Source organism: Chiloscyllium punctatum, chromosome 10 (assembly GCF_047496795.1).
Source record: "Chiloscyllium punctatum isolate Juve2018m chromosome 10, sChiPun1.3, whole genome shotgun sequence".
In the NCBI taxonomy this organism is placed as follows: domain Eukaryota; kingdom Metazoa; phylum Chordata; class Chondrichthyes; order Orectolobiformes; family Hemiscylliidae; genus Chiloscyllium; species Chiloscyllium punctatum.
In genome coordinates this window covers 98962945-98977930 of record NC_092748.1, presented here as the reverse complement: position 1 = coordinate 98977930, position 14986 = coordinate 98962945, and the positions used below count along the sequence as shown (strand labels likewise).

Genomic DNA, 14986 nt, shown 5'->3' with positions numbered 1-14986 from the left:
AAGAAGGAAATCTGCCATCCTTACTTCGTCAGGCTTACACATGATTCCAGACCCACAGAAATGTGGTTGACTCTTAATTGCCAGCTGAACTGACCCAACAAGCCGCTCAGTTTAAGGTAGCTAGGAATGGGCAACAAATGCTAGTTTTGCTGATGATATTGGTTAGGTAAAAACAATGACTGCAGATGCTGAAAATCAAATACTGGATTAGTGGTGCTGGAAGAGCACAGCAGTTCAGGCAGCATCCAACGAGCAGCGAAATCAACGTTTCGGGCAAAAGCCCTTCATCAGGATGAAGGGCTTTTGCCCGAAACGTTGATTTCGCTGCTCGTTGGATGCTGCCTGAACTGCTGTGCTCTTCCAGCACCACTAATCCAGTAAGTGATGATATTGGTTGATGAGTGATGGATATTACTGTAGTATACAGTCATAGTGGTAAGTATTATGTCTCAGACAGTATTTTTCGATACTGGTATGTATGTATATTTGAGGAAATATTTTGATGCCTAGATCTCTGGTGAGGCTTGTTTCATACATTGGAATTTAGGCATTAGATGTAGGTGTCTCAATATTTTGCACCACTGATGATTTTTTAGGGTGCAGATATAATTTTTTATTTTAATTTATCAGAGACACAGCTTTCAGCACAAACTACTCAGTGCTTCATCTCAATTGGATATTGATCTGAATATGAAATCTAATGGAGTGAGACTGTCATATTAAGGTTATCTCACCTGTGTAAACATGTCGGTACAGAGTTCCCTCTGCCAGAGCAATTACTATCAGCCTGCAGATAAGGTAGATATTGGTCACTGTGAATTTAGAGGTTTTAACATGCATATTAAACATTTGGATTTGACACTGTTTCTAAGATTTTATCAATACTAGATGATTAGCTATATGCTGAATCCTGAATACTTGTTGATGTTGGCATTGGTGATACAACTGTAAGTTGTGGTGAGCAACCTTCTTGAATTACTCCATCTGTGTGCTATAGATTGAACCACACTGCTGTTATGGGTGGAGTTCTTGGATTTTGAACCAACAACACTGAAGGAACGGTGATATATTTCCAAGTCTGCATGGTGAATGATTTGGAGGGGAACTTGCATGTAGTGGTGTTCCTATGTATCTGCTGCCTTTGTCTTTCTGGATGGAAGCGGTTGTGAGTTTGGAAGATGTTGTCTCTGGAACCTTACTGAACTTTGGCACTGTTGTCACTTAGCGTTTGTGGTGGAAGGAATGTGTGGGTTTGGATTTAGTGCTAATTGAGTGGGTTGTTTTGTCCTGAATAATGTCAAGGCTCTTTAGTGTTGTTGGAGCCACCATTATCCAGACAAAAGGGGAACATTCCATCCTGATTTGGACTTGAGAAAGTGGTGGTGAGCCATCTTTTAACATACTGCAATCCATGGGGGTGGGGGTAAATCTACAGTACTTTAAGAAATGGACTTCCAGGAATCCAAGTAGCTGCAGAAGTGTTGTATTGAATGATGTCTCATGACTGGAGGGTAAGGTTTTGCTGCTGGTGAAACAGGGTGGGCTAGCAATTATTTCCCAATCCTAGTTGTCCTTGAGAAGTTCATGGTGAGCAGCCTTGTAAAAAAAACACATCCACCGTACTGTTTTGACAGGATTCCAGATCAAAGGACTACACAATATAGCAGCAGAATCAGGCCATTTGGCCCATCAAGTCTGTTCTGCCATTCAATCATAGCTAATATGTTTCTCAACCCCATTCTCTTGCCTTCTCCACATAACCCTTGATACCATTACTAATCAAGAACCTAACTATCTCTGTCTTGAAAACAATCAATGACTTGGCCTCCACAGCCTTCTGTGATAATGGGTTCTACAGAGTCACTGCCCTCTGGCTGAAGAAGTTGCTCCTCATCTCAGATCTAAAGAGTTGGCCCCTTCACTCTGAGGTTGTTTCCATGTGTTCTAGTCTCTCATATGGCTGGAAATATCCCCACTATCCAAGCCTCTCAATTTTCTAAAAAAAAGAAAGAACTGCAGATGCTGGAAATCAGAAACAAAAACAGAAATTGCTGGAAAAGCTCAACAGGTCTGGCAGCATCTGTGGGGAAAAATCAGGGTTAATGTTTGGGTTCAGTGACCCTTCTCAGAACTGGGTCACTGGACCTGAAAGGTTAACTCTGATTTCTCTCCACAAATGTTGCCAGGCCTGCTAAGCTTTTCCAGCAATTTCTGTTTTTGCCTCTCGGTTTTCTGTAAGTTTCAATGAGATCTCCCGCATCTTTCTAAATTTCATTGAGTACACTCCCAGAGTCCTCAAGTACTCCTCATATAACAAGCCCTCCATCCCTGGGAACATTCTTGTAAAGCTCCCTTGGGCCCCATCCAAAGACATGTAAGAAAGGCACTATTACAATAGACTTTAATATGCAGATCGATTGGAAACATTAGGTTCATAGCAGATCTCTAGAAAAGGAATTCATAGAATAACTACAAAATAATTGATTTGAATCCAATGGCAATGAAAGAACAGGAATATAGTTTCAAGTCAGGATGGCTTAGAGGGAACTTGAAGGTAGTGGTATTCCCATGTGTCTGCTGCTTTTATCCTTCTTGGTGGTAGAGCTCACAGGTTTTGAACATGCTGTTTGTCAAAGAAGGCTTGGTGAGTTGCTGGAGTGCATATTGTAGATGGCATATACTGCTGCTACTGTGCATCAGTGAAGGGAATGAAAGTTGCAAATGGTGGATATGGTGGTAATCAAGCAGGTTGCTTTGTCCTAGATGATAGCAAGCCTCTTGACTGTTGTTGGAACTGCTCCACATCCAGACAAGTAGTATTCCATCACACTTCTGACTTATCATCACACTTCTGACTTATGCCTTGTAATTGGTGGACAGGAATTGGAGACACAGGAGGTGAATTACTCACAATAGCCTCTGATCCATTCCAACAAGTCCACACTGACCCGCCGAAGCGCAACCCACCCATACCCCTACATTTACCCCTTACCTAACACTACAGGCAATTTAGTATGGCCAATTCACCTGACCTGCACATCTTTGGACTGTGGGAGGAAACCGGAGCACCCGGAGGAAACCCACGCAGACACGGGGAGAATGTGCAAACTCCACACAGACAGTCGCCTGAGGCGGGAATTGAACCCGGGTCTCTGGCACTGTGAGACAGCAGTGCTAACCACTGTGCCACCCACATTAGTTTATGAACAATAGTTATCACCCAGATGTTGATAATTAGGGACTCAATGATGTTGGCCCCATTGACCATAACGGGAAATAATTATGTTCTCTATCATTGGAGATGGCCATTTACATTGTGTTACAAAGTCGAAAGAGTGTATGTTCACTTTAAAATAGAAAGTGCTTTCTGAATTCTGATGTAAATTTAAAGTACAGCCACAGCTGCCAGATTACAGAACAGCTAAGAGATGGGCTGTTCCAAAGTAGATAAGTGTAGCAAATGGCTATTAAATGGATACCTGAGTTTTGGTTGCTGTTTTGACAACAATACAACATTTTTTAAAAACATATATTTTTATTGAAAAATAGATTTTTAAAATATTACAACAAATACAAAACAATACAAAGAAAGAACACAACAAAAGAGTAAAAAAAACCAACCCCCCTCATGTATAAATGTATAAATATGGATAGAAAAATATGTATTAAAAATCTCAAATAATTATTTAGCTAAATAAATAATAACCAACAACATACTAATATATAGTAATAACTCAGCCAAACAATACACTCATACATTCGCAGTTCCTCCTCTCTGGATATTGGACTCAAAAAGCACAATCATTACAGTTATATAAAAACCCTTATTTGAGTAGCAGATAAATCTGTATCCAGGTATTCCAAAAAGGTCCGCCATGTCTTATAAAAATTCTTAGTTTTGTGGTGTATCATACTTGTGAGAAAATCCAAGGGGATATGCTCCATAACAAACTTCTACAAACCCGACAGGCCTGGGGGTTTTTCGGATACCCAACCTAGCAAGATATTCTTTCTTGCGCAGAAAATGAGGATGTTGAAAAGTTTTTTCTTATGCGCATTTGCAGCGAACACACTGGGCAGGCCCAGAAGAAATGAAATCGAGTCCTTCCCCACCCTTACACCCAAAATACCCTCCATTGCACCTGCCATAGCGCTCCAGTATGTTTGAAGCCTACCACAGGACCAGAGACAATGGGTAAGAGTACCCATACCAACCTTGCACTTGGGACATATTGAAGATACCCCTGGTTTAAATTTTGACAAACAGTCCAGAACCAAGTGGACCCTGTGGAGAATCTTGTGTTTATCCAAATATCTTCCCATGCCTCTGAAGAGACCTCAATTCCTAGCTCTCTCTCCCACACCCTGCAGAGTCAATCAGACTCATATGAGGGGCATCCCCCAATTGATGATATAAAGTGCTAACAGAACGTGTACTCTTGGCACTGAGCACCCTCCTCTCTATGTCAGATTTGTAGGGCTCAGTCAAACGTATAGTCATTTTTTGAATAAAATCCCTAACTTAAAAAAAACGCAAGAGGTCCCTGTTAGATAGCTCATATTTCCGTGCTAACTGATCAAAGGATATCATTATGTCTCCCTCAATCAAATCACCCATGCGAGACACACCCCTAGCTGCCCAATATTTGAATCCTGAATCTATCAACCCCGGTTGAAAACCCAGCATACCTACTATAGGTGTAAGAGAAGATGTTTTGCCAATGTTGCCTTCCCTCTGCTGAATTGCTCTCCATGCTTTAACAGTATTGGTAACTATGGGGTTATGGCAATATTCTCTAACTGTCCTCATTTTGTCTAAAAACAGCAAACTAATAAGGGGGCACCTTGCCTGGGAGGTTTCTCTATCTAACCATATTGAAAGACAATCCCCAGAAGCACAATCACTAACCAAGGATAAAAGCGAGCTTAGCTGGTAGCTTTTAATGCCTGGGAGATTCACTCCCCTAATGTGTGAGGCAGTTGCAGTTTAGCTAATTTAACGAGGGGCCGCTTACGATGCCAAACAGAAGAGCAGAACCAGCCATTCAATCTCATGAGTGTTTGCTTATCAAAAATCAGGGGGAGCATCCGTATAGGGTATAGCAAACGGGGGAGAATATTCATCTTAATAAGCGCTATCCAACCCAACCACGAGACCGGAAGCGCCTCCTATCTTTGAAGGTCTTGTTTGATTTTGTCAAATAATTGATCAAAATTAACCTTGAACAGCTGATCCAGAACTGGAGTAATGAATATACCCAAAAACACAAAATCCCCATGTGACCACCTAAATGGGAATCAATATTCGCCCTCAAGACCTAGCATCTTCGTAAGACCACCCATAGGCATAGCCTTTGGTTTTACAAGATTAAGCTTGTACCCCAAAAAGGCTTCAAACGTACTGGTGCATTGTATCAGGCGAGGCACTGAAACTGCTAGATTTGACAAAAAAATTAGGACATCGTCCACATACAACGGAATCTTACATAATTTTGACCCCACTTCTGGAGCTGATATATTAGGATCCCTACAAATGGCCTCCACCAATGGTTCAATCACCAATGTGAAAAGCAGTAGTGAAAGGGGACAGCCCTGCCAGCTGCCCCTAAAAATGTTAAAATTGCTGGATCACACCCCAATGGTGATGACTGCAGCAAGAGAATCACTGTAGAGAACCTTTACCCATCTTATAAAGACTTCGCCCAATCCAAACCGCTCCAGAGTATAGAGAAGGTACGGTCACTCAACTCCGTCGAATGCCTTCTCTGCATCCAGAGAAATCACCAATCCCAGTACTGAGTGTTGTTGACACGCTTGAGTTACATTAAGCAGCCTTCTAACATTATTGGAGGATCTGAAGCCCTTCATGAAGCCCATCTGCTCCTCTTTAACATAAGAAGGTAACACTGTCTCCAGCCTTAACGCAAAAGTCTTAGAGATGATTTCAAAGTCCACATTTAAGAGTGAAATGGGCCCGTAAGAAGCACAGCTCTCCAGGATCTTCCCTTTTTAAAGAATAAGCGAAATATTGGCCTCTATCAGAGATGGCGGGAGACAATCATGGCTGCATGAGTCATTAAACATATTGAGCATCGGGCCTGACAATATGTTAATAAATTCCTTATAGAATTCACTGGGAAGCCCATCAGGACCGGGCACCTTTCCATTCTGAAGCTGCTTCACAGACTCCTGCACCTCTTGCTCTGATAAGGGGGCATTGAGGAAAAACTCTTGTTTGGGGGTCACGCCCGGGAGCTCCAGATCCTTGAAAAAAGACTCCATTTTGGCCCGCTCCTCCTCACATCCCTCAGATTGCTATAATTTAGAGTAAAATTGCTGGAATGCCACATTAATCTTTTTGGAGTCACATGTTAGGTTCCCAGACCCTCCTCTAATCGCCGTAATTGCTTGAGAGGTGCTCCTTTTCCTGACAAGACATGCTAAGTATTTGCCTGGCTTGTCACCATGCTCATATAACCTTTGCTTTGTAAAAGTAAGCTCCTTCTTTGCTGTCTGCGTGAGCATGGAATTTAATGCCAACCAGAGCGCCGCTTTCAACTGGCAGAATAGGAAATAACTAACTCCCTGGCATAGGCTTTGGCAGTTTCCTAGAGGATGGATGAACTACCAACCGAACCTAAGTTGATGTCTAGAAACGCCCGAAATTCCCTAGAGAAATACTCCACAAACTTATTATCCTTGAGGATAAAGGGCTCCGTTTGCCAATGTCTCGGACCCACTGTAACGTCCTTAATCTTAACCAACAGATACACTGGAGTGTGATTGGAGGTGGTAATATTACCAATTGCACAATATGCAACCAGGTCCAGGGTTGCCATGGGGGTCAGAAAAAAATCAATCCTGGTGTGACATTTGTGTGGATTGGAGAAAAACGTAAAATCCCTGTCTGTAGGGTGGAGATGCCTCCAGGTGTCCACCAACCCTAACTCCCCACACGGATCCACTAACTGCTTAGTTTGTACAGAGGATATCGAGGGGCCTTTGAGCAACCTGTCTACTGAGGGATCCATGAGACAGTTAACATCTCCCTCTATAATGATGTGCCAGGACTTGAGACTGATCAGTTTAGAGAACACAACTACCAGAAATTTGAGGGGATGGGCTGGAGGGCAATAAACATTTAAAACACCATATGTTTCCCCGTTTATTAGGGCTTTGAGAATTACAAACCTCCAGTGTGTGACTTTAACACACTCTAGTAACTTAAATAGGAGATTCCTCCTAACCAATATAGCCACTCCCTTATTTCTGGTATTAAAAGATGAAAAGCAACCCCAATCAAAGCCATTCTGCCGTAGTTTCAAATGCTCCCTGTCATCCAAGTATGTCTCCTGTAACAAACCAATGTCCGCCTTCTCCTTTCTAAGATTCAAAAATACCTTCTTCCTCTTAATTGGTGAGCGACTCCCCTTGAAGTTCCAGGTACACCAGTTGATCAAGTCATTTGCCATAACCTGCTGCAGTAACATTTAAATTCCAGAGAAGAGGAACTTAAACCAAAAATCACCAAGCCTTAGTGTCCCAGGATCCATTGAACATAAAAACTACAAAGCTATCAAAGATTATATATAACAAAAACCAAAAAGCAAAACAATATATAAAGCGCCAACAGTGCTGAATAGGGGAACTCACCCCCTGCCCAAAGGGGCAACTACGCATCCCAAAACCCAATTTCCCACCCCGTTGCCAAGATTGCAGCCCAGGCATTTAAATACCTGTAACTGCCTGTAAGTAGGCATCTAGCCATCCCAACCATTTTCCCTCCTCCTAGCTAGAGCTGCACCACAAACACAAGCAGAAAAGAAAGAAAATACACCATGGAATAGCAATGCATCCCAACCATTTTCCCTCCTCCTAGCTAGAGCTGCACCACAAACACAAGCAGAAAAGAAAGAAAATACACCATGGAATAGCAATGCAAATAAAGAGTATTTTTAAAAAAGGGGTAAATACCCCATCCATCCTTTGGTATAACAATTTAGAAATTGAAAGTACACATCTCAACTGCAGCCAAACATAGTTTGAACCAGATTATTACCAATAAAAAAGGAAAAGAAAGCCTCAACTGGACTTCTTTGTGTTTTTAAAGAACAAAGACAAACCTGAACAACACTACTATTTGTACAGACTAAATTGTTCAGGTGAAGTTAATATGTCCACCAAGTCTCGTGCCTTCTCTGACATGTCCATCTAAGGTGATCTGAAGCACCGCTGAATACCGCAGAGAGTACTGAATCTCAAGCTCCCTCAGTCTTCTCTTGACACGGTCATCAGATTTTCTTTTCTGGATCACCGCTGTGGAGAAGTCCTGGAAGAATATGATCTTAGAGCCCTCATAAATTACGGCCTTCGGACCCTTTCCCTGGATTCTGGAAGCTTTCACGATTCTCTCCTTATCTCTATGATGATGAAACAGTACCAAGAGAAGGCGAGGGCATTGACCCTGACCTGACCTCCACACCATGACCCCGTGAGCCCTCTCAATCTTCAAGCCCCTCATGCCAGCCTCCAAGTTCAGGAATTTCGGCAACCAGTCTTCAAAACATTCCTCTGGCTGCTCACCTTCCTTACCCCCTGGCAGACTGACGACCCAATTATTTTTTCTCCTGCCCCTGTTCTCAAGATCATCCATTTGGTCATGCAAATTACGAACCTGCGTCTCCAAGGTTTGGATCCTAACCTTGGAGGAACTGGTATCAGATTCCACCACTATGACCCTGTGTTCAACCTCATCCGTCCATTTTTCTAAGTTCTCCAGCTGCTGTTCATGCTTCTGCAGCAATATGGTGATTAGGGCCAGCTTCTCCTCTATTTGCTTACCCAACATCTCGCGAGCTCCTTCACCAGGGCCTGGTAGGTAATCGAGTCTGAGGATCGTGCAGGCTGGGCCGTGGGCCTGGTTTCAGATGCTCCTCTCCCCTTCTTTGGCATCCCCGGATGGCAAAAATGGGGGTACATTGATTTTTCACAATTACCTGGGACTCCACGACCTTTCCAGAGTCCCAGGATATTGCAATGGTCCGGATTGGGTGGGTTAGAAATTCGTCCTGCTTGTGCTGCGATGCGGAGCTCTGCAACGCAAACCTCCTTGATCGCCACCATCTTGGATCCCCCAACAATTTAAATATAACCAACTAATTTAAGTTATGCCCAGGATACTAAAACCTAATTGAGTTTGAACTTATTGTATTAACAACATCGGACCAATGAGTAGGAACAATTTTCGGGGTATAAAACACGTGGGCATTTTGAAAACTGGTCAGAGCAATTGCCAGGGAGCTGGAGAGCAAATGCTATCTGAAGAAATAAGCATCTTGCTCTCAAAGAAATTTCAGAAGGCACTATCTATCAAAAGGTACCTTTACCCATAAAAGCAGTAAAAAGTAAGAAGACGGAGAAGACAGCAGAATTGGGAGACCGGAAGGAAGACTGGAAGATAACATAAGAGACTGTGTGGACTTGCGATTAAGTTAAGTTAATGTCACGTTTAATAACTGTGTCATTGGAGCAGCATTTTTATAGAGCTGGGGTCAGACAGTAATTAGTTAAGAAATTTGTTCATAGTTTTTGTTTAGTGTTCACTATTAGGTTTAGGAAAATAAATTGTTATTTTCTTTAAATAGTGGGAATTAGGAGTTCTCTTTCACTTACTTGCACTTTTAGTCAATTATGAAGTGAGGTGAGCTTTTCTGAATGTTTGGTTCACAGAGGAGTTTGACCTCTGTGTCATAACAACTGTGTGGTACAAATGTTACATGCTGCTTATCAATGCAGGCCAAATGTCCAGGTCTTGCAGTATGTGAACAGCTTCAGTATCTGCAGATGTTGCCAATAATGGAGAATTTTAGCAATGGTGAAAGTCTGGATTGGTTAGAAATAGTTTCTTTAGAATTGAGGAGAATTAATTGAGGTGTATAAAATTATGATGGGTTTTGGTGGATACCAAGGACAGATTTTATTAGTAGAAGAATAGCTGGCGTACAGATTTAAACAAATTTATACACATATTTGAGGGAACTTGAATAATTAACTCAGATTATTGGGAATCTGTAAATCACTACCTGAGAGTGTCGTTGAGATAAAACCCCCCTTACTTTGACAAACCAATGAAATATGAACTTGAGGTGTTATAGCCTACATGCTGTGGAACAGGTATTTAAAACGAAATCAATGAAATCTTTTTAGCGGGGACAAAGCCAATGGACCAAATGATGTCCCTTTGTGTTACAGGTCTGTCTACGTTTCTAAAGATGGCTGGGATTTTGTGCATTAGATGTCCAGTGTGACTGGCTGGATATATATGTGTGTGCGTTTCGTATGCTGTATGTGACTGTGTATCAGTCACATTGTATGAGCTAGAAGATGTGTTCGTTACACTGTGTCTGTGTAATACTGTGTTAGAAGTGTGTATTAGTGACATTGTGCTTCTGTGTGTTAGTTACACGGTATGTGTTAGAAGCGTGTGTGCTAGTTTCACGCTAAGAGTGACACTTTTTTCTTGCACTGTGAATGACGCTGTGTGTATTACACGGTGTGAATCGTTGTGCATATGTTCATGATTTGGAAGTGTTGGTGTTGGACTGGGGTCTACAAAGTTAAAAATCACACAACACCAGGTTATAGTCCAACAGGTTTAATTGGAAGCACTAGCTTTCGGAGCGACGCTCCTTCATCAGGTGGTTGTGGAGTGTAAGACCGTAGGATGTGTTAGTGCATGTGTTAGTTGAGTTGTCGGAGCGGCAGAGTGGGTTAATTACAGTGTGTGAATGACTGTGTTGCTGCTAGATGCACTGTCAAGGTGCTTGGATGGGCGTGCGTTCGGTTGTGTCGGTAGTTGGGTGATACCTGCGATGGATTTAGATTAGATTAGATTATTTACGGTGTGGAATTTGTTTTCCGCGCTCTCCTTGTATGATATGTTCCACAATGACTGACTGTTTAAACTCCAGTTTCTGTGTGTGTTGCTTTTATTGGTGAGACTGGTCCCCAGTCCAGCGCTGCTCATTGCGCCGTCTGCCCGCATTTGCGAGACATTCCCAGGCGGCATTCTGCTGCTTCTCATCGTCACACATCTGACTGTGGAAGCTCAGACGGGGGCGATGACAACCACAAAGATCATTTACTTCTCGGTGGACGGCAGACCCGAACAAGCGGAGTTCCCTAGCGACTGCCCAGCCCAAGATGTGAAAGGTAAGAAAAGTTTTCCTTGGGCGAAAAGCCGATAAATTTCGCTCCTTGTGTGGTGAAGGGAAGTAGATGTTAACAAAGATTGAATTCCGTATGGTCGGTTTTTGATACGGAAGCAGAGGATTCAGCTAACGTAGTAAATAGATAGCTATGCTCACTGGGTTGTGGCTAATCCGACTCCTAATTGGTGCTGCCTGATGGATATAGCGGTCTGCTGGAGGCGCAGATGGTGATTTCAAAAGCAGGTGATCACAGATTGCTGAGGGGGGTTTTTTTTAGTGTAATTTTGAATCGTTTTAATAAGGACAGCCAGCAATTCGGAGCTGTCAACAATTGGAAAAACGCCGTGCACAATATGACTGACTTAAAGGAGGAAGAGCCACCTGATAAAAGTATTTGCAAGTACACCATCCATTGACTGAAGTCACGTTGAGGGACCTAGGTTCGATTCCCTCCTCCGGCGACTGCCTGTCTGGAGTTTGCACATTCTCCCTGTGTTAGCGTAGGTTTCTTCCCACAGTCCAAAGATGTGTAGGTCAGGTGAATTGGCCATGCTAAATTGCCCATTGTGTTAGGTGTATTAGTCAGGAGTAGATATACGAGAATGGGTCTGGGTGGGTTAGTCTTTGGAAGGTAGGTGTGGACCTGTGGGGCCAAATGGCCTCTTTCCACACTGTAGGGAATCTAATGATGTGTGGACTGAAAGCAGAACATTTTATCAAGTGCAATTCTTGTTTTGGACAATTTGTTTTTGCCTTGTTGAAAATTATCTTTAAGAGATCAGAATTATGAAACTAAAACATGGTGTAGAAGATTTGGGGGCTGGGGCAGCAATTTTCTTTATGTCCCAAGCCAGGCTTTCTTTAGAAAGGCTGTGACAATTCAAACACAATATGCATGGAAGGACTTGTTGCCCACTTGTTTTGTGATTAGAATCTCGTACAATGAGTTGGCTGAGTTATGCATTGCACCTTGCAGGAAATTCCCTATCGAGATGCACATGAAGCATGACCTATGCTTCTTTTCAGTAGCTTGTTTTACCTAAAACAGGTCATCAGTCTGAAGCTGTTCCAAGTCTCAACCAAATGTAGCTTGAGGGGCACCACTCTGCGTTCATGGCTGACCAGAACTTTCTCCCACTCTCATTAATTACCATAGGCTTCTTGGAGGGATTTTGCAGATAACAATTAATTCATCTGGTTGTATTCTGTACACACTTTCAATGGCCACCAAGCCCTTGAATGGGACCTGAACCTACAGCCTCTGGCTCAGAGGTAGAGAAACTACCCTTTGCAACACAAGATCACCTTGTGGCATTTTCCACATTAATTAGCTAAACATGATGGCAAAGTCTCTGAACCCTTTCTGAAGAAGGGTCACTGGGCCCAAAACGTTACCTCCACTTTCTTTCCACAGATGCTGCCAGACCTGCTGAGATTTCCCCAGCAATTTCTGTTTTTATTTCTGATTTCTGGCATCTGCAGTTTTTTTTGCATTTAATGGTTTATTCTATCCAAGTCTCAACCAAATGTAAGCACATTAAACAAATAATGTGCATTAACAGGTTCCAAGGGGTTCTTTTTCCTTCATTCTTTCTTAAGATGTGAGCATTAGTGACAAGACCAGTATCTTCGCCCACCTCTAATGGACTTGTCAGATTCATAGGGTGAACCACATTTCTGTGGGTCTGAAGTCGCATGTAGGTCTGACCACGTAAATGTGGTAGATTTCCTTCCAAATGGGTCTTTGCAACAATGAATGATTGTTTTCATGGTCACTATTATTGATACTAGCTTTCAATTTCATGTTTTATTAATTTAATTTGAATCCCACCCAGCTGCTGTGATGGGATTTGAACCCAGAGCATCAGTCTAGGCCTCTGGATTGCTCATTAACTATGGCTTTAATGCAAAAAAAATTCAAGTTCAATTCACCTTTTGTTATCCTGTTAGTCATTTGATTCAATGATAATAAAGTCATTTGTTAATCAGAGTCATCAATTTCAATCAATACAGCAGACCAATTAGGATGGAAGGAATTAACTGGAAATGGGCAGTGTTGCAACAAGGGTCCGACATTTGTGTAACAATCCAGAGCTGCTAGATTGAAGTGCCTCTGGATGTTAAAAGCATGGTAAAAACATTAGTTGCTGAAATTTGGCCTTCTTGTCCTTTCCTGCTTACCACATGCAAACTTCTGTAGTTTGAAGATAGCTAAAAGCTCAGTTATGACTTCCTATGTCAAAAATGCTGCTGACATTTACTGTGAATGCTGACGCACAAAGAACTATGTGAAGGTGTATAGTTCCCATTGAACTGTAACTCAGCTGTAGGTCAAAATATTCAGGATAGACAGTGAGAAGAGAAAATTGGTGAGGCAGGCAATCTTTAAAAAATAATTTAGTGGCAGAATCATTTGTTCCCTCTGGCATGCTTAACTACTCAATAATTACTTTGTCGAGTGGATTGATATCTGTTAAATGAAATATAATTAACAAAGGACTCAAGTCAGACATTAGAAAGAATCATAAGTATAATGTGCCCAGCTGCAAAACAAAAAGACTGTGGTTTTGATTTTTTTAAAGTGCCAGTCAATCCCCTGTGATATTGCACATGGATGGATGGCAAAAATGGTTGCATACTGAAATCTTTACCTGGCTTATTTCTTTTAATTTCTTCTGTTTCTGTTTTTACTCTATCAATTAGCTTTTTTTTCTTTTGGCTTCGACTTTTCTACTTTACAATCTGCCTTTCTTTTACGGCAGGAGATGACTGCTAGTATTGCAGGAAAAAGAAAAAAAAACAAAGAACAGCTGCAGAATTGAACTTGGACTTGCATTTGAACTTTTTTTTCATTAAAGCATGGGAGACACTGGCACAAAAGCAACTTTTTAGATGGGTAGTGCAGGGAAACAATATACCTCAAGAGAACCCTTTTCAGCTCCTTCCATAGACTCTCATGCGTTCCCTCCATCCTTGCACTTACTCTGTGTCCATTTATACACTTACCCTCCCACAACCCATTCCTCTTCCTCCACCACTTCATATCCAAAGCAATCCTGCTTCTTTCTCTCTGATTAATTTATTCCACACCGTATCGTGGTTTCTACACTTACCTCATCTGTAACTTTCCTTCAACCCGTTCACCTCCAGCAGATGGAGAGAACGCAAAGCTTTCTCACCCTCAACCTTTTTTCCCTTCTGACTGATTGATCTGATTTATTGTTGTCACATGTACTGAGGTACAGTGAAAAGTGTTATTTTGCGTGCTATACAGGCAGATTGCACCACGCAAAGTGCAGCAGGGTAGCAAAACAGAGTGCAGACTACAGCGTTAAAGTCACAGAGAAGGTGCAGAGAGAGAGAGAGAGAGATAAGAATTGACTTTTGAGAGGTCCATTCAAAAGTCTGATAACGGCGGGGTAGAAGCTGCTCTTGAATCTATTTGTGTGTGTATTCAAACTTGTATATCTTCTTCTCGACAGAAGAGGGTGGAAGAGGATATAACCACAGTGGGAGGAGTGTTTGATTATCTTTGATTCTCCTGTTAACACTAAAAATGGCAGATTCTGGAAATCTGAAATAAACTCAAACACTGCTGGAAATACTCAGGAGGTCAGGTGTTTTCTGTACAGAAAACCAGAGTTAATGTTGCAGATGGATATGAACTTTTATCAAAACTAAAGAAAGATAGAAATGTCATAAAGTAAAAGGTAAGGTAAAGTAATGAAAATCTCACCAGACCGCAGGGCAGTTCTCCCATTTAAGAGAGACAACGG

General features: G+C 42.0%; 1 protein-coding gene across 3 annotated transcripts in view; it reads left to right on the top strand.

Annotated features, from left to right (window-relative positions):
- Window positions 1-10256: 10256 nt before the first annotated feature.
- LOC140482396 (high affinity cGMP-specific 3',5'-cyclic phosphodiesterase 9A) overlaps window positions 10257-14986 on the top strand; it is a 113911-nt gene continuing 109181 nt past the window's right edge. For 2 of the 3 annotated variants that reach the window (XM_072579853.1, XM_072579855.1), the window contains exon 1: window positions 10257-11211. In XM_072579853.1, the coding sequence (XP_072435954.1) occupies window positions 11121-11211 (91 nt within the window). In that variant the 5' untranslated portion in view covers window positions 10257-11120. The remainder of the gene's footprint in view (window positions 11212-14986) is intronic. The other variant, XM_072579852.1, reaches the window with a different exon arrangement.